General features: G+C 24.1%; 9 protein-coding genes across 9 annotated transcripts; 5 read left to right on the forward strand and 4 right to left on the reverse strand.

Moving 5' to 3' along the window:
* Positions 1-2328: 2328 nt before the first annotated feature.
* Positions 2329-3486, reverse strand: SRAE_2000385900 (Nematode cuticle collagen, N-terminal domain-containing protein; the record flags this gene model as incomplete). The annotated part of the gene is made up of 1 exon (XM_024655103.1): positions 2329-3486. One exon carries the CDS (start codon positions 3484-3486, stop codon positions 2329-2331), a length of 1158 nt encoding a protein of 385 aa, XP_024508409.1.
* Positions 3487-4842: 1356 nt separating this feature from the next.
* On the forward strand, positions 4843-7093 carry SRAE_2000386000 (Hypothetical protein; the record flags this gene model as incomplete). The annotated part of the gene is made up of 2 exons (XM_024655104.1): positions 4843-6299; positions 6349-7093. 2 exons carry the CDS (start codon positions 4843-4845, stop codon positions 7091-7093), a joined length of 2202 nt encoding a protein of 733 aa, XP_024508410.1.
* Positions 7094-8367: 1274 nt separating this feature from the next.
* On the reverse strand, positions 8368-12411 carry SRAE_2000386100 (Hypothetical protein; the record flags this gene model as incomplete). Its single annotated transcript, XM_024655105.1, has 6 exons — positions 8368-8522; positions 8667-9114; positions 9313-9366; positions 10288-11595; positions 12061-12263; positions 12306-12411. 6 exons carry the CDS (start codon positions 12409-12411, stop codon positions 8368-8370), a joined length of 2274 nt encoding a protein of 757 aa, XP_024508411.1.
* Positions 12412-14526: 2115 nt separating this feature from the next.
* SRAE_2000386200 (Gamma-glutamyltranspeptidase family-containing protein) lies at positions 14527-16302 on the forward strand (the record flags this gene model as incomplete). Its single annotated transcript, XM_024655107.1, has 1 exon — positions 14527-16302. The coding sequence occupies one exon, from the start codon at positions 14527-14529 to the stop codon at positions 16300-16302; it is 1776 nt and encodes a 591-aa protein (XP_024508412.1).
* A 136-nt stretch (positions 16303-16438) lies between these two features.
* SRAE_2000386300 (Solute carrier family 22 member 15) lies at positions 16439-18105 on the reverse strand (the record flags this gene model as incomplete). Its single annotated transcript, XM_024655108.1, has 2 exons — positions 16439-17362; positions 17416-18105. The coding sequence occupies 2 exons, from the start codon at positions 18103-18105 to the stop codon at positions 16439-16441; spliced, it is 1614 nt and encodes a 537-aa protein (XP_024508413.1).
* A 1206-nt stretch (positions 18106-19311) lies between these two features.
* SRAE_2000386400 (Sulfurtransferase) lies at positions 19312-20450 on the reverse strand (the record flags this gene model as incomplete). Its single annotated transcript, XM_024655109.1, has 3 exons — positions 19312-19371; positions 19466-20216; positions 20260-20450. The coding sequence occupies 3 exons, from the start codon at positions 20448-20450 to the stop codon at positions 19312-19314; spliced, it is 1002 nt and encodes a 333-aa protein (XP_024508414.1).
* A 785-nt stretch (positions 20451-21235) lies between these two features.
* On the forward strand, positions 21236-21832 carry SRAE_2000386500 (Apolipoprotein O family-containing protein; the record flags this gene model as incomplete). The annotated part of the gene is made up of 2 exons (XM_024655110.1): positions 21236-21346; positions 21389-21832. The coding sequence occupies 2 exons, from the start codon at positions 21236-21238 to the stop codon at positions 21830-21832; spliced, it is 555 nt and encodes a 184-aa protein (XP_024508415.1).
* Positions 21833-22005: 173 nt separating this feature from the next.
* SRAE_2000386600 (Collagen triple helix repeat-containing protein) lies at positions 22006-23163 on the forward strand (the record flags this gene model as incomplete). The annotated part of the gene is made up of 1 exon (XM_024655111.1): positions 22006-23163. The coding sequence occupies one exon, from the start codon at positions 22006-22008 to the stop codon at positions 23161-23163; it is 1158 nt and encodes a 385-aa protein (XP_024508416.1).
* Positions 23164-26162: 2999 nt separating this feature from the next.
* SRAE_2000386700 (Cytochrome P450 4V2) lies at positions 26163-27731 on the forward strand (the record flags this gene model as incomplete). The annotated part of the gene is made up of 4 exons (XM_024655112.1): positions 26163-26518; positions 26561-26706; positions 26749-27089; positions 27129-27731. 4 exons carry the CDS (start codon positions 26163-26165, stop codon positions 27729-27731), a joined length of 1446 nt encoding a protein of 481 aa, XP_024508417.1.
* Between the last annotated feature and the right edge of the window lie 247 nt (positions 27732-27978).

Here is a 27978-nt window from a genome sequence, read left to right on the forward strand (position 1 = left end):
TGTACTAAGCTAGTAATGATGATGACACTACAAATTAAAAGACAGTTAATAGTCAGTAAGATGGAATTCGCCCACGGTCAGTGTAATTACTAGTACAAACCGAATTACAGAGGATATGCGTGGGTACTGATAAATTGTTACTAAGATTAGCCTAAGTGTAATCGTTATCTGTCTGGGAATGTACAAAGTACATTCGGTGAGTCTGTTCGTTGTAAACTAAGAAGCATAAAGAAATAATTAATGAGGGTTGTGTAATGGCAAAAAGGATCCCAATTACGATGGGATCGTCTAGATTAGGAATATGTCATTAAAGGAATTATTTAGGAATGGTAGTATTAACATGGTTATGGGAAGTAATTATGTATAGGAGAATAATAATTAAAAACTTACGGTTTCATAGTGTGGGTAGCGGTTTCGTAACGGTGGAACCTCCATGTTAACTATTTATTTAGCATTAATAGTTACAAATTAACAATAACTACCTCATCCTCAGTGAGGATGAGGTTTATATACATATGCCTGGAGGCGTTGCCTCCAACAAATTAATAATAAAGATAATAATTAATAATAAGATAAATATATAAAAAAATTTATAACATATTATATATATAATATACTATTTAAATTATTATTTTATAAATAACAATATTTTTTTTATTTTCAAGATCAATACCATATATTTTAACAATAATTATAATCAAAGTTAAATTATAAATTAATTTTTTTCATTATTATAATAATATATTTGAAAAATTGTTTAACAATGTATGTATATGTATTGAATTGTTTTTAATTATAAAAAAAGAACTTTTTGATAAAGAATATAACAATTAATATTAATTAAATATTATATTTAATTAATTTCAATATTTTATATAAAATAAATGTCATAATAAATTATAATTTTATAATTAAAATATTGTATTCAAAGTAAAAGATTCATGAATATAAAAAAAAATTCATAATAATACTTTTTACATTGATTCTACGTTACGAAGATTTTAACAATGTATTCTTTGTAATTGAAGATATTTTATCTTTTTTAAATTTTAAATAATATTTATATTACATTATATTATTTCAATAGATTCCAATTCTGAATCTTAATAAATTGTTTTTAAAATTTTTTTTTTCTGGATTAAAAAGTTTCATATGTGTTTCATAAAAGGTTCTAAAATAAAGTTATATGTTAATAAATTTTTATTTTGCGCGCAAAAGTTTCATACGGGTATCATAGGTGATTCTGATATTATTTTAATAGATTCATTATTACATCAAATATTTAATGGTGAATTTATGAGTTTCAAATGATTTTATATTATATGTTGAAATTACATTTAAAAGACTTATTAATCATGAATCGATTATAATAATGTAGATTTTTTTATAAAAACTATTTTTTCCATATATAAGTATTATTAAGAATCAAATAAAATCAGTTCAACTGTAATATGTAATATTTTAATCGAGATATGGAAAAAAAGATAACATATGACATGAAAAGAACAATGAAAATCTATAAACTTTTCTGTTTTTGTTACATCCTTCTTCATAATAAAAATAATTATATACAATGTTTTTAAATCAACCACTATTTATTTTTCATGTAGATTCTACGTTCAAAATATTTTTATTTCTCTAACAATTTTTGAGATAAAAAAATTATTAAATTAATTAAGTCCAAAAAATACCAGAAATTGTATCTTAAGAACAGTAAATATTTTAAATGTTATATATATACACAGAAAAAAAAAATATCATTTTTCGTCGTGTTTTAACGTTATATGCAAAATTGAATAAAAGCAAAAAAAAATTTTTTATTATTTAAATTTTTTCTTAATTAAAAAAATTATCTTATTAAGATACTTAATTACAAAATTAATTTTTTGGTACGACGAAAAATGATATTTTTTTGTTATATGTAGTACTCCTTATTTTTAACTTTAGATGCTTCAAAATAATTATCTTTTGAAGAGTCTTTTTGGTTTGGTTCAGGAAAATAATATCTACTTGAATCTTAAATTTTTACATAAATACTTAAAGTCTATAAATTTTAAAATGTTTGGTATTTCATTAGCTTTAAAATCAGATATTTTTTAGATATATTTTTCAAATACTTTAAATTATATACTTTTATACTGATTTTTTTTATCACTATTTAATGTTATCATTTCTATTAATTTCATTATTCAAACAATTTAACACTACATAAATGTATACACAATTATATATTTTAATGTTAAAATAAAAAATTTTTATTTATAAATTTGTCTTTCATTTATATAAAAAATTAATGAAATAATTAAATTAATAAAGGGAAAACAATTTTTAGATGCGTACACGATGTTTGTAACCTCCACCTTGTGTTGAAGCTGATCCCTTAAGTCCTCCAACTTTACCATCTCTTGGTGGACATTTGCAGTAATTTGCATCGTTTCCTGGATTTCCTGGTGGGCCTTGTGGTCCATCTGGGCCATCAGGTCCTGCTGGTCCAGTGAAACCTGGAATTCCTGGTGGTCCTTGTGGTCCTGGTGTACCTGGAGCACCATCAAGACCTCTATCTCCTTGTGGTCCTTCACGTCCCATTTCACCTTGTAATCCACGTGGCCCTTTTCTAGAAATAAATCTTTCACCATCTTTTCCTTTATCTCCTGGTGGTCCTGCTTTACCATCTTGTCCTGGTGCTCCAATTGGTCCAATTTCACCTGGTGGTCCTGGTTGTCCATTAACGCCTGGAATACCTGGATTTCCTCTTGCTCCACGTGATCCACGTATTCCTTGTGATCCTGGTGGTCCTGGTGGGCCTGGTGGTCCCATTGGACAATTAAAGCATCCCTCTGGTGGTTGTTGATCAACGTCTTCAGCATCTTGTCCTGGAAGTCCATTCTTACCTGGTAATCCATCAAGACCATCTTTTCCAGTTTCTCCTTTTGGTCCTGGTGGTCCAGGTGGGCATTTATTTTCAAGAGAACATTGACATATTGGTCCAGCTCCAGCATGACCTCCTGAAGGTCCAAATGGAGAGAAAGCTCCTGGAATTTCATTTTGTTTACTTGATGGTGGTACACCAACTGGTGGTTGTCCTGCTCCTCCTGGAATTGTTGGTCCTCCAGGAATAGTTGGACCACCTGGGAATTGTGGTCCTCCTGGAAATCCGGCTCCAGGTCTAGATGGTCCTCCTGGTGTTAATGGAGTGGCTCCATATCCACTACCATATCCATTTGGAGCTGGTGGAGCAACTCCTGAAGCACCATAACCTCCATATGATTGTCTTCTAACTCTGTTTGATGGGGTTCCAGCACCAAGTTTAACCATATCATTCCATAAATCTCCAGTAGATACACGGAAAGCATCCATTTCAGTATCAATTTCACTCCACATCAAATTAACAGAAGATTGAATTGTCATTATACCATAAAGGCATAATAAAACAGTTATACCAGAAAGAGCAATTGCTCCAATGGTAGCAGTATGTGGTGAAGACATACTTAAATTAGAGACAAATATTGTGATTTTTAATACATACTTTATTGTCTTTTATAGTCATATTCTAAGATATAAAACAGGTTAATTATAAAAGTAGGTTGGAAACATTTTTGTAAGTTTATGTTATTTTTATATAAAAAGTAAAGTAAAAAGAATAAACATTAAATGGAAGTAATATTTTATAAAAACGGGATAAAAGAGAAGAAAAATTTGTATATATTATAAAATAAAGTAAACTAGATCACGGATTAAGGCAATATAAGATTTTTCTTTTTGATACAAAATGTATAAGATCTCATCTTATGAAACTTCATTTTCTTTTTAATGATGTTTCTTTATGTCAAAAAAGAATTTTATGAAGATTAATATAAATATATTTTATTAATTAATTAAAATTTTACATTAAAGATAAAAAATCTCATCATTAATTAATAAGAAAAATAAACTAATTTTAAAATATAATATTAAAAACTAAATTTTTTTTTTATTTTAAATATACAATTTATGGATAAAAAAAATTTAATTATTTTTAAAATTAAACACTTTTTTTTATCTTATAAAAATAATAATCACAAGGTTCAATTTTTTTTTTTTTTATTAATTTTTATCAGAACATTTTTATTGTTTTGATGGTGAATAATATATGAAGATATAAATGATCAATGATGTAATGTTTGAAAGAAAAGTTATCTTTACCTAACAATTGTTATAAACTATATATTATTGAATGAAGAAAGAGGCAAATAACTTATTTAACAAAATTCTTTTTCGTATATTAACATAAAATATTTAAAAATTTTTAAGAAACATTAAAATGTCGCTATAAAATATACTTTAACTTTGACTTGTGCCCTCAACAACTATACACCTCAATATAAAATTTTTTTAGACATGTTTTTATACTTTCTTCTATCACATTTAATTGTGATCAATTTGATAAAATAAACATTTCTTTTAAATAAAAAAGTTTAGATCGTTTTAAAATTTTAATATTATTCTCATTCTGCTCATTAAATACCACTTTTATGCATTTTATCACTTCTTATCATTAGTTATTCTATGTCATATATTATTAGTATATTTTCATTGTTTTTATGTGATCCATAACATTGCAAAATATATATTTATAATATCTTTAAATCAAGTGTTTTCTATTATGCCAATAACAACTTTTCATTGAGTTGTTTATTTTTCACAATGTTTCTAAATTATGTGGACCAATATCATTTATAATCATTATAAAAATTTAACTAATAAATTTGCTTGTCTATCGGTCAAATTTTAATATATTATTTTTTTAATTTTAGGTAAAAAACCAATTTTGTATATAAATAAATATATAAATATATCTAAAAGATGTCATCACTATCAACTTGGTATGAAAGATATAAAGCTGAACAGGAAAGAAAACAAAGAATTCTAGATGGTTTAGAAGATGAAGAGGAATATGAAGATGAGGAGGAGGATGAAGAAGAGGAAGATGAAGAGTATGAGGAAGAAGATGAAATAGAAGAAGAAAATGAAGAATTAGAGAAAGAAAAGCTTGAAAAAGAAAAAGCAGAAAAAGAGAAGCTTGAAAAAGAAAAAGCAGAAAAAGAAAAGCTTGAGAAAGAAAAAGCCGAAAAAGAAAAACTTGCAAAAGAAAAAGCCGAAAAAGAAAAACTTGCAAAAGAAAAAGCTGAAAAAGAAAAACTTGCAAAAGAAAAATTAGAAAAAGAGAAGCTTGAAAAGGCTAAAAAAGAAAAGCTTGCAAAAGAAAAATTAGAAAAAGAAAAGCTTGAAAAAGCTAAAAAAGAAAAACTTGAGAAAGAAAAAATAGAGAAAGAAAAAAATCAAAAAACGAAGGTTGAAAACGAAAAAAATTCTACAAATAAACAAAATATAAAGGGAAAACAAACTAATCAGAAGGAATCATCTAATGATTTAAAAAATAAGGAAGATAGTAAATTGAAAGAAAAAGAAATTAAAAAACCCATTAACACTAAGATTGAAAAAGAAAAACCTGTTCCAAAACCAGAACAATCTAAAAATTCTACTAAAAATGAAGAGGTAAAGACAAAATTACCATCAAAAGTAGAGTCACCTAAAGAAACAATAAAGAAAAAAGATAACAAGGTAGAAGATAAAAAAGAAACTTCTAAAGAAGCAGTTAAGAAAAAAGATGACAAGTTAGAAAGTAAAAAAGAAGTTTCTAAAGAATCAGTTACAAAAAAAGACGATAAAGTTGAAAAAAAGAATGAAATTTCTAAAGAATCAGGTACGAAAAAAGATGATAAACTTGAAAAAAAGAATGAAGTTTCTAAAGAATCAGTAAAGAAAAAAGACGACAAACTTGGAAGTGCAAAAGTTTCTTCTAAAGAAACGACTAAGAAAAAAGAAGATAATTCATCAAATCTTTTGAATAAAGAACCATTGAAAAATGGTACAAAAAATGGAAATGTTAAATCAAATGCACCAACAAAAAATGTTAAAGATTCTAAGACTGTTGAAGATAAAGAAAATACATCAATAGATGAAGAAAAAGTGTTATCAGATGAAGAGTTGGAAAAAACAGATGAGGACAAAGGTGAAGAAAATGAAAAAGACGAAAATAATAATATCGAAAATAAAAAATGTAAAGAAACTCGTAAAACAGAAATAATTAAAGATACTAACATTATACAAAATATGACTTTTTATAAAGAGCATATTGATTCTGTACAAAAAGAATTAAATGATATACCAATGCCACCAAAAGAAAAAACATTATGTGAAATATTAAAAGAAGAAAGAGTATCACCAACAAAAAGATATGCAAGAAGAGTTAGAGAAAAGTAAGTTAAAATAATTTTTTCTTATTTATTATTATTAATTATATAATAGTCAAATTAAACTTCCAATGGATTTACCATTTGAACAAAGACCAGCAAGAGAATCTCAAGTTGGTATGGGTGCATTTGGAGATCGAAGAAATGCATCATTAAAAATAAAACATGGTGATAAAGAGTTGATACAAGGTTTAGTACATTCAGAAACAGTTATTCCTTTACTTTCATCAACAACATCAGAAATGGCATCACAAAGTGGAATGAAATCATTTGGTTTTGGTAGGCCTATTGTTGATAAAGTTCATGATTCACATAAATATGGTTCAGATAATAAAGTTTTTTTGTCAAATTCAATTATACCATTATTTGCCAAAGGAACTATATGTGATAAAAGATTATCATCACCAATTGGTACTACTCGTTCACAAATAACAAGTGTCACCTGTTCTACAGGTAATGCCACAATTTTTGATAGAAAAAGTAATGGTTTCCTAAGTAAAATATTTGCCCCAACAAGTCATAAAGCTGGCAGTTGTGTTATTGATAAACCAAGACAAATTGTATCAAAAATTCAAGGAACAAATATACCTTTAATATTACCATCACGTGAATCAGAATCAATTGTACCAATGTTATTTGATGCTTCAGTTCAAGAAAAAAAAAGTGGTTCAGAATTTGGATCATTTCGCCCATTATATGTGGAATCTGAGGGTGGTTATGGTATGACACTTGATGAAGAAATTCGCTGTAAACTAGTACTTCCTTATCAAACTCGTGGTCTTACAGGAGATGAATATTAAAAAATCATTTTAATTAAGAAAAAAGTGAACAAGAAATATATTTTAGATGTTATAAAATTTCACTTTATAAAATACATTAAGCGATCAAACCAATAAAAAGGGCAATTTTAACAAAAAGAAACAACAAAAGATAGTATTTATTTTGACAACGAAACAACTGCAAATAACATTTTGGAAATAAATGTTTATTGAAACTAAATAAAACATATATTTCACATTATGCTAAACGAAATAAGATATAAAAAAAAGAAAAAAAAAATATCAATTTATTTTTAAAATTATTATTATAGTAAAAAGTATATATTCATTAAAGTTAAAATATAATATTTGATTACATTATAAAAATAAAAAAATTTAGAAATTTATTTGATGACAGTTAACTGATATTCATTATTAATGTTTTTATCAATTTATATAGTTTGCTTAAACTCAATAATAATATTGTATGTTTTTAATTTATAAATGACATTTTCTTTTTTTTTTTTCATTGCATTTAAAATATCAAAGATCGTCATGTTTTGTACATCCAATATATATATATACATATTTTATAATAATATTGTATCTTGTTATCTTAAACATTTAAAAATAAATTTTTGGCTTGATTTAAATCTATAATATTTTGCCTAAGATCAATAGAAAAAATTTAGATTTATCACACTAAGTTTAAATAAACTTTTGTCTTATATAAAAAGTACACTTTTTATAGTAGTTTTTTTTTCTTCAATATTTTAAGATTATCTTAATGTAAACGTACTGAAAATATTTTTTTTAAAATACCTATTGTATAAAATAATATATTTTTTTTTATTTTTGTAGAAAAAATAAAACAGTAATTCTTATCTTTTTTAAAATATATTTTAAATGATTAATGTAAGTTTTAAAATTTTATTTTATTTTATTTTACTGTCTATCTTAAAGATTCAAGATTATACGACAATGAAAAATAATGATATTCAATTGTATATTATTTTTATTGCTGTATCAGTTATTTTATCAATTTCATTATTTTATATTTTAAAGTTTTTTAGCTGTCAAAATAAAGTAGTGGATATAAATTTTATCAGAAATGAAGAGAATAAAGATTACTATTATATTTTGTATGATATATAAACTTTTTAATTTAAAAGTTTTTTTTATGTACATGTAAATTACTTTTTAATATTCATTATAAAATAAAATATTAATTAATTTTATGATTTTTTAAATTTTATTTTAAATTTATTAAATAAATTATTTTTATTAAATTATATAATTATTAAGTAGATAAATTATTAAATCTGAGATGTATTTTCTCCAACTTTTCTTGGAAATCTTGTTCTTGCATCAGGGTGATTTCTTAGTGATGTTGTAGATGAAGGTGAATGTATTCTACCAGAATCATCAGAAAGTGCTTGTTGTGCTTGTCCTAACCAGTTATCTAATTTATCTGAAGAAATTTAAAAAATATTATTAGGGAATATAATCTTGTTAGTGTTTAATAAAAAAAAGTAAGTTTCTGTCTAAATCAATAAAAAGTATGCGGTCAAAATCAGTCTTTAGTTGAGTATTTTATTATAATTAATAATTGGACGATATAAACGTCGCTGAAGTTCTCCTTCACTTTCTTGTGGTAATTTAAGTACACTTGATTGATTATTTTTATTTTTTGGATCTATCTTTTTGTACAATGAATTGTTTTCAATTTTATTTTTTTGTCTATTTATCAAATTACTACTATTGGGAATAAAATATTCATTTTTAGATTCCTCCTCAAATGTTTCATTATCTTCTGATATTTCTTCTTTCTTTTCTTTAAAAGTTTTTTTAGTAATTTTTTCTATTGCAGCTGACTTAACTGCATTTTCTGCAGACTGTTTGACCGCAAACCAACTACGATTAAGACCAGATTTTAGTTCACCCAACGTACTTTCGATTTGATTTCCCATATGACGAACGTCATCCTGAATACCAGCATTATCAAGAGATTGGCGAAATTTAGAGACAACATCTTTTATAGCAGAGAGTAACTCAACATTTGGCTGAAAATAAAAATAAATTTTAAAAATTAATAAAAAATAAATAAATAACAAAAAAAATTATAGGTTAATTAAACTTAAAAAAAAATGTTAATGGCACACTAAAAGTTAATATTGTTATAATAATTAATATAAAACTGAAAATTTGGAAAGATTAGTAACTAAAAAATGAAAAAAAAATTCCTTTCCCTCTAAATTAACCTCAATTATTTTATTCTTATTATCTTGAATTTTATGTGTAATGATCTTAAGAATCTAAAAGATTTAAAATTTTTTTTATATATAAAATTTAAAGTGCCTTATTTTAAAAAGACAAAATAAATACGTAAATTTAAAATTTTTTTTTTTACTTTTCTCGAAATATCTTATACACTTGCTCTTGACAGATATTTGTCTTAATATATAAATTAAATTGTATAAAGATAAGAGGACACTTTTTTTTCACTTTTAAACTAGTTCAAATTTTGTAATATTTTATTTATAACTAGTAAAATGAAATGTATATTTTATTATTATTGATAATAATATAATAAAGACAAATAAACCATTTGTAAATAATATATATATATTTTTTAAAAAAAATATTTGTGATTGTCATTAATGAAAAGTGAAAAAGTATTCAGATGACATGATTAAATAATAATATATAAGTGAAAAAAATTATATTTAAGTTTGTTGTCATTGAAAGATAAAATATTTATAAACCCTTTTGAGAATGGAATTCTTTTTTTTTATAATTATTTGCTTTTTAAAATATTTTTCATAAATTAAATATTAGAAAAAAAAATAGTTAAAAAAAAACAAATGTTAATATTAGTAATTTGATATAAAATAAATATTAATAAATTATGTTTTTAAATAAAATATGATGAGTAAATGTATATATATATTCTAGAAACACACATATATACTTGGTGTTAATTGACAATATTATTATGAGATAAGTAAAGTGGAAATTGTGATGAAGAAGGTAATAAACTATAAAAGTTATTTGTTATTGAAATAAATATGAACATTGTGGTATTTAAAGTGAATATTAAATAAATAAATATAAATAATGTTGATTATAAATTAGTAATCATTACTTAAATAAATAGTTAAAAGGCAAGATTATTAGAGTGAGACAAAAAAAAAACTTCATATAACAATCATTCAAAAATGAAAATATAAGCTAACCAATATTTTGTCTAATGCTTCTTTAAGTTGTTCCTCTGATATTTCTGTTGTCATAGAATCTTCTGATTCTGATTTTGTTGATGTAGTTGTTGATAGCGTTGTTGAAGGTGGTTGTGATGAAGATATTGGTGTTTCATAATTTATTGATTCTGATACCAATTTTGGTGCTTCTGATGTTGATTTTTTAAATATTCTACTATTTAAAGGCATAACGGTACGAAAGTTATATGGACTAATTGGTTTTTCATTACGATACTGATATTTTTTAGATGCTTCTTCTTTTATCTTTTCTGATAATGATTTTCTTGATGTAGAAGAGTGTTTTATTGTTGTAGTAGATGATGTTAGTAAAGTTTCTGTTGTCGTAATAGGGACTGTAGTTGTTGTAGACACTTTTTCTTCTTCTGTAGTAGTTGTAATTGGAATAATAGTAGTACTTATTGTTGGTATTTTTGTTGAAGTTTCAATTATTTGTTTCTCAGTAATTATAGATGGAACCTCATTTTTCTCAACCATATTTTTTAATGTACTTTTAATTTCTGTATCAGATGCTGATTTTATTGTAGGAGTAAATGCTGAAGTTTCTACAAAATTTGTTGTTGTTGTAGAAGCAACTGTTTCGGTTGTTGTAGATGGAGATTGAGTTGTCGTAGTACTCGTCTGTGGAACTTCAGTTGTAGTAGTAGATTTTGGAATTTCAACTATAATAGTTGTTGATGGAACATTAGTTGTAGTAGTTGTTGTTGGAATTTGTATTGTAGTATTATTTAATTTTGTTGTTAATTTAAATCTAGGAATAAATGATTTTTTTGTCCATTTTGGAATTAAAATTGGTTTTGTCGTTGTAGTACTTGTAACAAAAACTTCAGTTGTTGTTGTTGTTGGTTTTGTTCTATACCATGATTTTACACGTTTATTATTAAATTTATAATCAAGTTTTTTGGTTGTTTTAATTTCTGTAGTTGTTGTTGTGGGTTCTGTTGTCGTTGTACGAAAATTCCAATGTCCAAAATATGGTTTTATACTTGACTTTACAACTTTTGTACCTTTATTAATTTTGACAAATTTATTATCAGTATTAACTTTTTTTGTTTCTAATTTATTTTCATAATTGTTAGAAGATCTTGGTTTAATTGTTGTTGAGAAATAATTTTTTATATTTTTTTTAGAGTATGTTACCATTTTTGGTGTTGTTTCTTTTTTGAAAATAGTATGAGTATAATTTTTAGATTTTAAACTTTTAGCAAGTTTTTCACGTCTAGCCAAAAGTGGAAAGTAAATTTCAGAAAAATTTTTCCGGCTATCATTCTAGATAAATTAAAGGAGAATTTTGAAATAAATATTTGCTCAATAATAAAAAGTGCAAAATTTTTGTTTATCAAATAAAAATTAAAATAAAAAAACTGAATATTTAGATAGAGATAATAAATTAATATGGTAATAAAAAGTTAAACAAAAAAGAAACATGTATAAAGTTATAAATAAAAATTTAAGATGAAAAATAAATTCCATCTATCTTAATGTTAAATAATTTTTTAAATTATTTAAAAATTTAGATGCTAACCAAATTTTTTTAAGATTATTAATATCTAATGAAGTGATATTTTTGATAATATTATTATCATTAAAATTTTCAACAATATTTTTTCTTATCATACCATTATTATTTTCTTTATTTTGTAATAGATAGTAAAAAGAAAAAGGTTTATAGTAAGGTGTCCAAGCATTTAAAGCTTTATATTGTGCAAAATTATATGTATAATATGGACTTACATCTTGTGTATTAGTTAAAAGTTGTTGACTATTAATATTTGAATTTCCATAATATCCATTAACTGATGATGATTTTCTAACTCCTGGTGAATTATTTGTTGGCATCATATTAACAGAAAGATTTTCTGGATATGCTGCAACATTTCTTCCATTATATGGGTTTTGAAATTGAGATGATCCCTGATTTTGCATTGGATACCATCCTTAAATATTTTTTTTTTAATTTTTATATATGATATAGTTACCTGGATTATTTCTGTTAGTATTACTTGCTTGATAATCCCATGGTACACAAATAATTGTAGCAAATAAATAGATAAAAATAATAAAAATAAATTGAATATTCTTCATAATAAAACACATAAATTCTTAAATATTTGTTTATTAGTTAACTTTTTAATATTTTGTAAAAAAAAATATTATAAAAAATTTTAAAATATTTAAAATTATTTATTTTAATGCTAATATAAATTATTTAATAGTTAAGTAGTATATTATAAAAGTTAAAATAAAAAAAAAATTACACAATTATAAGGTATGTGAGTATAATTGTAAAGATTGTTTAGGTAATCACCAATAAGCTAAGATAACTGACCATTGTCTCTTAAGGAGTTTGCTTTTGTAGGACCATTGTTTTGGCTAAGACTGTCATTCAGAAGTTGGGTTGGACATTATTACTTCTTCTTTTTCATCTATCTTTCTTACTTTTCTTTCGTATCCTTCATTTGATGACAGCATATAGATCATCTCGACGAATAAGAAAAAGTTAAAGAAATTGTCAGGTGGCGATCAAGTCACTTACCAAAATAGATCAGGCAATTTATTATATATCTTATTCTTTTGTCTTTAATTTTTATTTTATAATGAAACGACAAAAATGTTTTAGCTAATAGTTCCTTAAATAATTATATCTATCATTAAAAATCTTCTTATTTCATAAAAATTTTTTTATACTTTTATAAATAAATGATTCATAGAAAACTTAATAAAATTAATCTTTACATAACAATTTTTTTTTATTTTTTTTTATGTAATAATTATAAAATCACTTAAGTACACATTACGTAAAAATAAATATTTAAAAATTGAGATTATAAAAAAAATATATTACATAATTAAATAGTAAAAAAAAAATCCAATAATTAAAAATTTATTCTTTTACATATTTTGATACAAAAATTTGAATATATTATTATGTTTAAGTTTTTCATTTAAAAATATAAAAGTAACTTTTAATTTGACAATTTGATATCTATCAAAATTTTGACATTTTTTTTTTATAATATAAGAAATCTTCAAGATTCCTAATCTGTCAAGTAAAAGATTTTCATATAAAATATATCATTATTACTTTAAACATCTAAATAAACCTCTTCGTGAGGTAATTTTGGCTTATCTAAATAAGTACCTCAATTGTCTCAAATTTTTATATATACTTAATACTATTTATTCAGACAATCTTCTGACCTTCCTTCCACATTATGTTGCTCTTTTTTAAGTGATTTTGATTAAATAAAAAAAAAAATTCAATCATTTTATTATAATTGTAACTATTACTTTATTTAAAACACTTTAGGTAAGGATTATTGTCACGAATTTATAAACATCTTATCATTGAAAATTATTATACTATTATTTGTATTTTTTTTTTCTTTTTTAATATAAAAATTATAATTATAGAAAGATATTTAATTTTAATGATTTTTAAAGTAAAATATTAAAATTATTAGAAAACTATTAATATACTTAAATATTAAATAACAAAAAAAAAATATAAATAATTATAAATGATAATTTATAAAAATAGTTACATTTTAAAATATTAAAAAAAAAAAGATTCAATGTAAATGAAATGATATTTAATTATGATAAGATGTTTATCAAATCAAATTAGAACAGTTCTTTTTAATTATCCATAAAAATAAGAAGATCAAATCAAAATTTATCACATATTTGGTAAATGATTGAATAATGAAATATAGTAATTGTTCCATATTTTTAATTACTATACATTAAGTGTTTAATTTATTCACCATATAAAAAAAAGTTGAAAAATTATGTTTTATATTTGTGTAAAAATTATGTTTACATATTGTATAACACTTCAATGTTACTTTTTTTTTTAATCTAATCTTTTGCTTTCTTTTATGCCATCAATATATATATATATATATATATATAATAAAACATTTATAAATTTATTGTCTAATTTTTATATTAGTTTATGGACGACCTTAAATTTTGTAAACATCTTTTTTCCATAATCCATAGTTAAATACAATAGTGAAAGTTACATTGTTTGTATTAATTATTGTTTAAAATATTTATAGTTTGGTAATTTTTTCCACTTTTAACTACTATGATAATATTTATACAATTTTTAAAGGTCAATTAGAAAATATTTGTTTGATTTATAAAGATTCTTAATTTATATTATATTTATTAATATTATACTTTTTAGATAACATGAATATTAAATTAAAATATTTTTTAATTATATTTTCAATATTATATCTAGTTATATGTGATAAAAAATGGAAACCTGGACAAAAATATAGATATGATTGGCCAGAACCATCATATACAATGTTAGGAAGATTTAAAAAAGCTGCTATAACAACAGATAATGGACTTTGTTCAGAAATTGGAAGAGATATACTTATTAAAGGTGGAAATGCAATTGATTCAAGTATAGCATCATTATTTTGTTTAGGAATTACAAATCCTCAAAGTAGTGGTCTTGGTGGTGGTTTTATAATGACTTTTTATAATAAAACAACAAAAACATGTAAAGTAATTGATGCTAGAGAGACAGCTCCAGGTGCATCTACAAGAGATATGTATAAAGGTGATGAATGGCTTAGTAAATATGGTTATAAAGCTATTGCAACACCAGGAGAAATTTATGGATATTGGATTAGTTTTACAAAATATGGTAGTGGAAAAATAAGTTGGAAAGAATTAATATTACCATCAATAGATTTAGCTAGAAATGGATTTCCAGTATCAGAGTATCTTGGTGATGTTCTTAAAGTTAAAGAAAATCATTTTAGAAAATTACCATCAATGAAAAATTGGATAAATAATAGGACAAATAAAGTTTATGAACATGGTGATATTATTAAAAGACCAGAATTAGCAAATACTCTTGAATTAATAGCAAATTCTAATGATCCTGTTCATTTATTTTATAAAGGTAAAATTGCTGATATTATTGTTAAAGAAATTCAACAAAATGGTGGTATTTTAACAAAAAATGATTTATTAAAATATAAAGCTGTTGAGTATGATGTTCCATTAATTAATGAACATTTTATTGATGGTTTAGTACTTTGTGGACCACCACCACCATCATCATTTACTGTTACACAACTTCTTGTATCAATTATTGGAAAATTATATGAAAATAGTACAAATAGAAATCTTGATTATTTATATAATAATCCTAAATTTTATCATGATTTTATTGAAGCATCTAAATTTGCCTATGCTCAAAGAACATTATTAGGTGATGTTGATTTTGTACCATCATCTAAATTTTTGGCAAGAAATTTAACAACAAAAGAATATACTAATTGGATTGTATCAAGATTTAAAGATTATGCTCAAGAATCTTCATATTATGGTGGTATAGCACAAAAACAAAAAGAAGATCATGGTACATCACATGTTTCATGTATGGATAGTGATGGTAATGGTGTCTCAGCAACATCAACAATAAATAGATGGTTTGGAGCTGTTGAAGAATCAAGTTTAGGATTTTTATATAATGATGAAATGGATGATTTTTCAACACCAGGAGAAGTTAATGGATTTGGTTTTGCTCCATCAGAAACAAATTTTATTGAACCAGGTAAAAGACCAATGAGTTCAATGTCTCCAATGGTAATATATAATAAAGTAACAGGTAATCTTAAAATGGTTATTGGTGCATCAGGTGGATCTAAAATTATATCAGCTATGGCTAAACCAATTGTAAGAAATTTAATATTTGGTGAATCAATTAAACAAGCAATTGATGCACCAACACTTCATAATCAATTTACTCCTGATATAACTCAATATGAAAATCCTGTACCAGAAAAATTAAGAAAAGATTTAGAAGAGATGTATGGACAAAAATTTAAACCAACACCAGGTTTTGAAGGTATTGTTCAGGCAATTGTTGTTGAAAAAGATGGGTATGTGTATGCTAATGGTGATTATCGTAGAAAAAGTATGCAACATCCGGAAGGTTTATAATATCATTTAATTTTTTAATATTTTTGTCAAACAATAGTTAACTCCGTTAATACATTTTTTATTTTTGGTAATTCTTGATTATACTTTATAAACTAATTTTTTTTTTTTTATAAATATTTTACATAAACATATTTATTTAATGTAATGGTGAAACTTTAGGTTGTGATAGAACAATTAAATCATCCTTTTCTTTACATTCTATCATTTCTAATGTTTGCATTACTTCATTTAAATCAATACCTTTAGTATCAGGTAACCATTTGTAGCTACTTATTAAATTTAAAAATCCTACACCACTTAATATAATATATGCAGATGGAGGATATATTGAGGATAAATAGGTAATTAATGGTGACATCAATGCACCTAATCTAGCAATTAATGAACACATTCCAACAGCTGAGCCTCTAATTGATGTTGGCATTGATTCTATAGCACATAAAAAACAAGCATCCCAAGTCCATTCAATACAAATAGTTCCAATAAGATTAAAAATCATAATATATGTTCCATTATATTTAAAAGCTAGCATTAAAGCAACAATACCAAAACAAATACTTACAGCTATTTGAGCATGATGATGAAGATTACGTCTATTAAAATTTGGATGATATAAATCAACAATTCCAAGTAATATTTTAGAAAATGCTATAAAACTTGCAATTAAAATTTGATTAAGAAAAAAATTATCATTAATATTACTACTATTTAAATCATTTGTATAACTACTGATACTTGCTGTAAACCACATAAAACCAAGTACAAGTAAACGTTGTCTTAAATCTTTATTTGTCCATATTGTTTTTAATTTAACATCTGTATTTTTTTTAATATTATTAATTTCAGGTTCACCATTTATTCCACCTAATGATGCTATATATTTTAATGAATTTCTATATTCAATAAATTTTTTTTTATTATATAACCATGTTGGTGATTCGGGTAATAATATAACTAATATAATAATAGCAGGTAAAGCAAAAATTCCACATGCAATAGATGCCCACCTCCAATTTGGAAAAATAAAACATAATAATGTTACTACAACTCTTGCATTACCCTAAAAAAAAAAATATATATATATGATAAAAAAAAAAATAATTTATTTATTACCCAGCTAACAAAAGCTCTTAGTGCCATTCTTTGTTCACTTAATAATAATTCATTCATATAAGCAAATATTACAACCATTGTACCACCATTACAAAGACCAATAATAAATCTACAAATAAGTAAATATTTCCAATCTTCTAAAAAAGATGAAGCTATAAGAAAAAATATACCAAAAGATAATATAAAAAATGAAATAGGTTTTCTTCCAAAGTAATCAGACAAGAAACCATAAAAAACAGTACCACATAAAACACCAAAAAATTGTATCATTGATATTATAGAAGTTATAAAAGCTGAATCTCTTGTACATATCCATTCAAAATCTAATGCTGCTGAAAAAAATTCACCACCTTTAAAAACTAATGAATTATCAGGACATAAACTAAAAATTTGACAATCTTTATCATAAGCATCATTATATAAATTAAATTCTGATGGAGTATATTGAAATGAAATATTATTTTTTTGAGTAACTTTATTATCAAAATCAAAACCTAAACTTTCTTTTAATGATATTGACAATAATTTCATATCAATCCATTTATATTTACTTGTACTATTCTCTTCACATCTCCATTTAGGAACATAATTAAGAAAAATGGGAAAAATTTGTTGAACAGCAAAAAATATTGAAAATTGCCATGTTATTAATACTAAAAAATGAAAACGATTCAAGTTATAGCCAACCATTAATATTGAATAAAATTATAACATATTTTAATTTCACAAAATTAATACTTATAATATAGACATTCTGTAATTAAAATGGAAGTAATATTATAAAACGATTAACTTACTGAAAGAAATAGTTATTAATTTTCAATTAATAATTATAAATGTCTATATAGTTAAAAAAATTTGTTAATAACTCTAAAAATTTCATGTTAATTTTAAATTTTTTTTATTAATAATTTAGTATCTAACTATAATATTTAATAAATAAATATTAAAGTAACTTTTTTATTTTATTATAATTAATAAATTCAAAAAGTTTTTTAAATATATGATCTATGATGATCACAAATACCTTTTTAAAATAATTATAACATAAAGAATTCATTAAAATAAAGAAAAAAATTGATTTATTACCATTTTTTTTAAAATTAATTACATAGTAATTTATTTTTATATGCCCTTTAAAAAGATAAATTAAAAAATATTGATAACATTAATTAACATGTAAAGAATTTTAAAAATACAAAAAATTGTGTAGATAAATTATAGAACAAAAAACTTTAAAAAAATTTTTTTTTATGTTGTCATTCTTTTTATAAATATTTTTAATATTAAAAATAAAATGAAAAAAAAATTAATTATAACAAAATGAAGATGGCAACCGTTGCTATAAAATTTTTTATTCATTATCCTTATTTATTTATGTTCTTAGTTAATAGTTTATTTATATTAAAAAAATTTACTTTTAAAATAAAAATATTATATAAAATTCTCAATATAATTGATAAGATGTAATTTTTAACAAGTATTTAGTTGATGATTGAAAAAAAAAAAAAGTTAGAAAACTAAAGTAATCAAATTATTAGTAAACTAATTTATAAAAATTTATTAATCAACATAAAATATCATAGATGTATAATAAATGTTTATCTTATTCAAAGGAGTAAAAATATAGCATAAACTAAATATTTAAAAAAGATATAATTTAAGTGTATATATTATCAAAATCTATATAGCATGCTGCTATAGAATTAATTTAAAAAATATTTATTACTAAATTGTTATTTCCTAATAATATTTCTTTAAATATATTTTAGTTTTTAATATATTAAACCTATAGGTATAAGTTAAAATAACTAATAAAATATCTTTTATTTGAATGTGATATATTATATTTCTATAAATATTCCCAAGTGTTTTTACATTTTTAAAAGATATTTATTAAACAGCTTTCCCTGAGATACGCTTAGGATTTCTCACTTCTAATTCTTTAAGGCCTCCCTAAAACAGAAAAATAAAGTATTATTAAAATAACTTTACACAAAAATCGTAATAAAGATAAAAACTTTATACGATAGATAAAAAAAAAACTTACATTCCAAAGTCTAGTTTTTACTTTTGGATATATGTGTTCAAGAACAAAATTCAATATTGTTGCTTGTGTTCCAGTATTACAAAAAGTAACAACTTCTTTCTTTTGCTTTCCATCTACATCAACAATATCAATATTCTTTTTATTTAAAATATTTTTTATTTCTAATTCATCTTTAAATGTCCCATCGGAATTGAAAAACTCTGTAGCTGGAAGATTTATTGTTCCGGGTATATAACATCCATCAACAAAATATGGATTAAGTCCTGTTTCAGTTTGACCATTATAAACATTTTCTGATCTGGCATCTAAAAATATAGTTTTAGATAAATCTTCAAACATATCTTTTTCATCATCATTCTTTTTAACTAATTCTGAATATTTTACATTAATTGAAAAGTTATCAGAACCTGACCAATTTCCTATTTCATTATTTTCATCATTTGTACCACTTTCAATTTTAAAACCATCTTTACACCATTTATCAAAACCACCATCAAGAATAGACATATTTTCATGACCATAACATTTAAATAATCTAAATGCTTTTGCAGCAAATAATGCACCATTATATGGACCACGACTATAAAAAACAAGATGTTCATATCTATTAATTCCTAATTTTTTAGCATAAATTTCAAACAATTCTGGTTGATAAAATGAGAATCTTTCATATCTTCCAGGAAACATAGCACAATCAAAATCAAAAAAAGTTCCATGTGGTATGTGAGAAGTTAAATAGTCTTGTTTATGTCTTTAAATTAAAAAAATTAAATAAAAATAAAATTATATCTTACTTTGAAGATTTTTCCATAAGTTTATTAAATTGACCTAACTCATTCATCTGGAATTTTTCCCAATTCGGTTTTGGGGTAACAGAATAGGTACAATCAAGAATCTTTACTCCGTTTATTTTTGGACCACCATTTGTTATAATTTCATTTAAGCATTTAGTTGATAACACTTTTTTTAAATCTAAAATATGCATTCTAAAAATAATTTTTAATGTATTTAATACTTTTTTTTAAACTTTGAAATGTATTTTCAAATATTTAACAAAAAAAATTAATTTATTATGAACTTTTTAAAATTTAATTAAAATTGTAAATGTTAATAAAAGTATTATTTAATTTTGATCAATTTTATTACCATATTCAAGAATAATTTAATGTATGCCTAGTTTCATATAAAACAAATGTAATTTGAAAAAAAAAATTTTATCTTTTTCATAGTTTGACTAAGAAAATATCCTTATCATTTTATAGATTGGACATGTTAAATCTTTTATAAATGTATCATATCTAAAAAAAATAAATAAAAATATACTAAAGTTATTGTTTTTACTTAAGGAAATTTATGCTTGTAAAAATAAAAAAAAAATATTTTTTTAAAATTATTAATAAATAAAAAAAAAAAGTAATACTAAATATCTTAAAACTTATTCCATACACTTTGATTATCTTTTTTTAATTCATTTTAAAAATTAAAAAAAAAAATACTTCCTTAAAATAAAAAACAATTATTTTAAAAGTGTAAGATTTACAAGTTTTTAATAAAATATTTTTATCCTCTATTAAAAAAAAATCATATTCAAATTATACAACCTATTTAATATGAAGAATAAATTTAAAAAAAAAATGGTTGTCTTTTATTTTTCTTAATTTATAATATATATTATATTCAAAATGTCGTTGTAAGAAACATTTTGTTTCTCTTACAATTAAAGTTTCTAAGTTTTGTTGTATGTTGTTGTTCTTAATATAATTGATACTAATGGATTATATAGAAGCAGCAAAAAATAAAACAGCTGATTTTTATAAACAATGGGTTCGGCTATCAAACATGGAGAATAAAGCTCCAGAAAATTTGACAACTATTAATGATGTAAGCATATATATTTTTTTGAGTATTCTACTTTCAATTTAGCTTCCTTTCTACAATGATCAAAAGACAGATTTGACAAAGTATACATATGTTGAAGAATCACCAATTTTACTTCAAAAGTCAGTTTCAGTAGCACGTCAAATAGCATCCGATCAATATTCTTTGATTTCTGAACGTTTTGAAGTTGTTAATAAATTTGGAAAATGTGTAAAAAAACATTATTACAATACCAAAGAATATATTGAGAAGGAAGGTACAGTGATTCCAAAAGCAGCAATTATAACTTTAGGTGGAATCTCTGGATTTATACTTTATTTTAGAAGATATGGTTTAAGGAAATATTTTTATGCTACAGCAGGTATTGGGGTTATGACGGCTTTTTGTTATCCTGAAGAAACTGTTGATGTTGTCAAAACAGGATATTACCACTCTTTATCAGCATATGAAAAATTTAAAGAAGGCGATAAAAAAGAAAAAAAACATTAATGAGGTCTCTTACAAATATGTTAGGATTTTTTTATGTGATAAAAATACAGATAGATAAACAAATAAAGATAATTTTCTTGTTTTTTATTTTATGTATATTAATTTTTAAAAATGTTTTTTTTTAACATTTTACAATAATTATTAAATGAACAAATTTAATAAATTTCAATAAAATGTATTTTACTGCAGTTTCTCATTTGTCTCTTTTTTCATTTATTTTCATATGTTCTGTATTTTGCATAACTACTATTGGTATTACAATCTCTTTGATGTCTTATGAATTTTCTTCAATTGTGGATATTGTAAATTTTGAAATGAAAAATTTTAATAATGATGCTAATATAGCTTTCGAAGTTCTATTATCTTTAGAAAGAGACAATGATAATTTTAATGTAATATTTAAAAGAAAAATAGATAATATTGAAAAATTAACAAATGAAAATAAAGAAGTATTTTTTGGATTTTTAGAAAATAATAGAAGGCAAAAAAAAGATACAAATAACAATGACCAAATAGCTGTTGATGCAAGTTATTTATTACAGGAAAATTACAACAACTATGGCAATGATAAATATCCTGTACCACAATCATTTGTTACAGCTGTAAATAATATATTAACCACAACACTTGATGATGGTTATGTTACACCATCAAGTCTATTACCTGAAAATATATATAATACATTACCACCTTCAAATACATATATTAAAAGTAAACCTGAACAATGTCCTCTAGAAAATACAATAAATCCTGCTTGTCCTCCTGGTCCTCCAGGAAAAGATGGTAAAGATGGATATCCAGGTTTCCATGGTGTACCAGGAATTCCAGGACGTGATGGTATTAATTCTAATAGCAATGGAATGTATGTGGATAAAGATATTAGTATGTGTTTTCAATGTCCAGTTGGAAGTCCTGGTCCAAAAGGACCAAAAGGACAAACTGGAAATCCAGGAGCTAAAGGAGCTATTGGTGCTCGAGGTCAAGCTGGAAAACCAGGTAATAATGGTTATCCAGGAATACAAGGAAAAATGGGACCACCAGGTATGAGAGGTAAACAAGGAGAAAGGGGAAAACAAGGTAAAGAAGGATATCATTATTATGGCTTACCAAAAAAAGGTCCAAAAGGTATACCTGGTAAGCAAGGTCTTGCAGGAATGCCAGGGATTCCTGGTTTACATGGAAGTCGTGGACGTACAGGAGTTCCTGGTCCTCGAGGAAATAGTGGTTTAAGAGGTAGAGTTGGTAAACCTGGAAAAAAAGGTCCTCAGGGACCAGTAGGAACGGTAGGACCAGATAGACTCTATTGTGAATGTAAAGGAAGATCTAACTAAAAAGAAAAGTTAAATTAATATTTTTTACAATTAAATTATAAATAATTTTTTACATAATCAAAATATTTGTATAAAAAATTCAATAAAGTTTTGATAAAAATTTTTGTTACAAAGGGTTAATATATTACATCAAAATAAATTGTTGTATATAAAATTTATTGGCTAAATTTCTGAATTACGGAAGAAAATGTAGATATTTTTTACAAAAATTATTTGTTCAAAACTAAAGCTTAAAGTAGAATCGAATGAAACCAGCTTTTAATACTAAGTTTGAGCTGAGTTATTGAAATGTCAGGAACAATGAATATTTAGAAAAAATTTCCGCCTTTTACTATATCTTGCTTCAAAATTAAGATATAAACAAACAAATTTCTGGAATCAACTACTTATCAGTTTTCATTTAGGGTCTACGTTCAAATAATTTTTATATCTCTAACAGTTACTAAGATATAAAAAATGATGACAAAAGAATTGAGCGCGCAAAAATACCAGACAATGTATCTTAAAAACGATTGAAATTTAAAAAAAGTTTTCAACGTAGACTATAGCTTAAAAGTTTCAAGAAGCCTAGCGCATCTAGTTTCATGCTTTTAGGAGCTCATTTACTTGAGTTATGAGTTTCGTACTTGAAACTTTTTCAAGATACATTTTTCACTATATCTCGAATTCAAGAAATGTTACGAAGATAACACTAGCTTTAATCGACTTCTCGCAAAAATCTGATTTAGAAAAGTTTGTTTAATTTTAATATTTTCAATTATTTAACAGAAGTCGGTTTTTTTCAAAATATATTCCCCGCTTTCGCCTCTAACTTTGACTCATCATAACTCCTTAAGTTTTCATTTTGATATAGCCTTGATTATATTTAAAATTCATGATTTTTCAAGGGCTATCAGATGAGTATGGTTTCATTCTAAAATTCGAAAAAAGTTCTTTTTTAGTACCTACGCTGAAAGTCGAGTTGGAGATACATGGGCTAAATATGAATCTTGGTAAATTTTAGAGAAATTTTTATAAAAACACTTTTTTCTTGACCAACTTTTCATGAGGAATCTAATAAAACTCGTCTTAAGGTAATCTGATAAGTTTTAGCTAAGATATAAAAAAGTTGGAAACAATGAATATTTAGAAAAAATTTCCGCCTTTTACTATATCTTGCTTCAAAATTAAGATATAAACAAACAAATTTCTGGAATCAACTACTAATCAGTTTTCATTTAGGGTCTACGTTCAAACCATTTTTATATCTTCAACAGTTATTGAGATATAAAAAATGATGACAAAGAATTGAGCGCGCAAAAATACCAGACAATGTATCTCAAGAACGGTTGAAATTTAGAAAATATTTTCAACGTAGAATATAGCTCAAATGTTTCAACAAGACCAGCGCATCTAGTCTTATGCTTTTAGGAGCTCATTTACTTGAGTTATGAGTTTCGTACTTGAAACTTTTTCAAGATACATTTTTCACTATATCTCGAATTCAAGAAATGTTACGAAGATAACACTAGCTTTAATCGACTTCTCGCAAAAATCTGATTTAGAAAAGTTTGTTTAATTTTAATATTTTCAATTATTTAACAGAAGTCGGTTTTTTTCAAAATATATTCCCCGCTTTCGCCTCTAACTTTGACTCATCATAACTCCTTAAGTTTTCATTTTGATATAGCCTTGATTATATTTAAAATTCATGATTTTTCAAGGGCTATCAGATGAGTCTACTTTTATTGTAAAACTCCAAAAAAAAGTTTTTTTTGTACTTATGCTGAGGGTCAAGTTTGAGATACTTGGACCAATTATGAATTTTAGTGAATTTTGGAGATATTTTTATAGGAACGCTTTTATCTAGACCAAATTTTCATGGGGAATTCAATTAAACAAGTCCCATTATAATCTGATAAGTTTTAGCTGAGTTATTGAAATGTTGTGGACAATGAATATTTAGAAAAAATTTCCGCCTTTTGCTATATCTTGCTTCAAAGTAAAGATATAAACAAAAGAATTTCTGGAATCAACTACTAATCATTTTTCATTTAGGGTCTACGTTCAAACCATTTTTTTATCTCCTACAGTTAGTGAGATATAAAAATTGATGACAAAAGAATTGGGCGCGCAAAAATATCAAATGATGTATCTCAAGAACGGTTGAAATTTAGAAAATATTTTCAACGTAGAATATAGCTCAAATGTTTCAACAAGACCAGCGCATCTAGTCTTATGCTTTTAGGAGCTCATTTACTTGAGTTATGAGTTTCGTACTTGAAACTTTTTCAAGATACATTTTTCACTATATCTCGAATTCAAGAAATGTTACGAAGATAAGACTAGCTTTAATCGACTTTTCTCAAAATTGTAATCTAGAATAGTTATTTTAATTTTATTATTTTCAATTACATCATAGAAGTCGGATTTTTTCAAAAAATATTCCCCGTTTTCGCTTCTAACTTTGACTCATCATAACTCCTCAAGTTTTGATTTTGATATAGCTTTGATTATATTTAAAATTCATGATTTTCTAAGGGCTATCAGATGAGTCTAATTCCATTGTCAAATCCCAAAAAAAAATTTTTTTTTTGACACGGTTGTCAAAATTTAGATTAGAAGTAATTTTATGCTTAATAAATTATTTCTACACTTTCTTCTATTGTATTAATTAATTTTTTTAAATTTCAGTAATGATAAATTTAAACATTTTTTCAAAAAAATATACATATAATTTATGATTTATCAAAAAAAAACTTTATAATGCAAATAATATATTAAAGATATAATCCTATCATTCAGTTTTAAAATTAATATTTTGATAAAAAAATGTATTAAAAAGTCTTTTAAGTAGTGATTGTAATGCTTTTTGATAGACCCTCAAATCAATTAGTTGTAATATTGTCTGGTACATTCCTATAATAACAAATGATTACAATGTAAAAGAGTACATAAAAAAGTTTTCAATCTATTGTAATCATTTTCTTTATTTCAAATTATAAAATTAAAATTTTTAAATGCATGTCTTAGTAATATTTTTTGCTATTTTTGTTCTTTTTGCTGGTTTGTTTCTCTACCACTTAAAGTATCGTAAACAATTTGCCAATTTTCCATCACCACGTTCATATCCTATTATTGGACATCTTGCTCTTCTCCGACCTGATGTTAGTGGTAGATTAAACCAACTAATAGGGACATGTTTACTGTATTCTGAGTATCCTAGAATGGTTGTACTTTGGCTTGGACCTGTACCAGCTATAATGTTATATTCTGCTGAATCTATTGAAGCAATTTTATCTGGAAGTAAACATTTACAAAAAGGAATATTGTATAAATTTCTTGAACCTTGGTTGGGTTTGGGATTATTAACAAAGTAAGTAAAAAGTTTTTGTATTAAACAATATATTTTTTCTAGTCCTCCAAATACTTGGAAGGGACGCCGTAAACAATTGACTCCAACATTTCATTATGATATTCTTAAAAATTTTGTATATGTTTTTAATTATCAATCAGAAATATTAGTTAGAAATTTAAATGAAAATATTAAGAAATCAAAAGAATGTATTGTTAATATAGGACATTATTTAACATTATGTGCTTTAGATATTATTTGTGAAACATCTATGGGTCAATCTGTTAATGCACAAAATTGTGCCAATTCTGAATATGTTAAAGCTGTCCATGAGATTAATGATATCATCCAAACAAGGCAATTAAATCCATTAATGTGGAGTGATACAATTTTTAAACTTTTTAAGGAAGGCAAAGCACATGATAAAGATATTAAGATACTTCATGATTTTAGAAGTGAAGTTATTGCAAAAAGAATAGAACAAATTGAATTAGATGGTGGATTAAATGTTAACCAAAAATGCAACTTTTTAGATCTTTTACTTGAAATGAGAAGAAATGGGGAAATTACTTTAAAAGAAATTGAATATGAAGTAAGGGAGAAATTAATTATATTATAAAGTTAATTTTAGGTTGATACTTTTATGTTTGAAGGTCATGATACAACTGCAACTGGTTTAACGTGGATTCTTCAAATTTTGGGATGTTATCCTGAAATTCAACAACGTATTAGAGATGAATTTTTTTCCGTTCTTGGTTACGAGTTTACTGAAATTTCATATGATGAATTAGGACAATTGAAATATTTAGAATGTTGTATTAAAGAATCACTTCGTCTTTTTCCACCTGTACCATTATTTGTTAGAAAACTTGATCATGATGAAATTGTTTTTGGAGAATATCATATACCTAAGGGTACAGAGATTGTTGTTAATTCATATTTAACACATAGAGATTCTAAGTATTGGCCGGAACCTGAGAAATTTAGACCAGAACGCTTTATGCCACCAGAATCAAATAATAGACATCCATATGCATTTGTTCCATTTTCTGCCGGTAGTAGAAATTGTATTGGCCAAAGGTTTGCCCTTCTTGAAGAAAAGAGTGTTCTTGTTCATTTATTAAGAAATTTTAAATTAACAAGTATGAAAAGAATGGATGAAATTAGATGTAAAAGTGAACTTATATTAAGACCTTTAGAACCAATAATGATAAAGATAGAACCCTTATGTTAGTAATAAATTTTTAAGATAAATTTTATATGTTGTTATTTTACTAGTATTAACAATCTCACTAAAAGTTTTGTTGAATGTTGATAAATTATAATTTCCCTGCTTCTATCATAATTAATTGTGATGTAAATATTTCAAAGTTTGTTTTTTTTTAATGAAGTTTAGTTTAACCATAGAGGTATGTTATAATAATTTTGATAGTAAAGATTTGTTTTCTATTTCAATAAAAAATTTTTTACTTCTAGTTGTT

This window comes from Strongyloides ratti, assembly GCF_001040885.1.
Source record: "Strongyloides ratti genome assembly S_ratti_ED321, chromosome : 2".
Taxonomy (NCBI): Eukaryota; Metazoa; Nematoda; class Chromadorea; order Rhabditida; family Strongyloididae; genus Strongyloides; species Strongyloides ratti.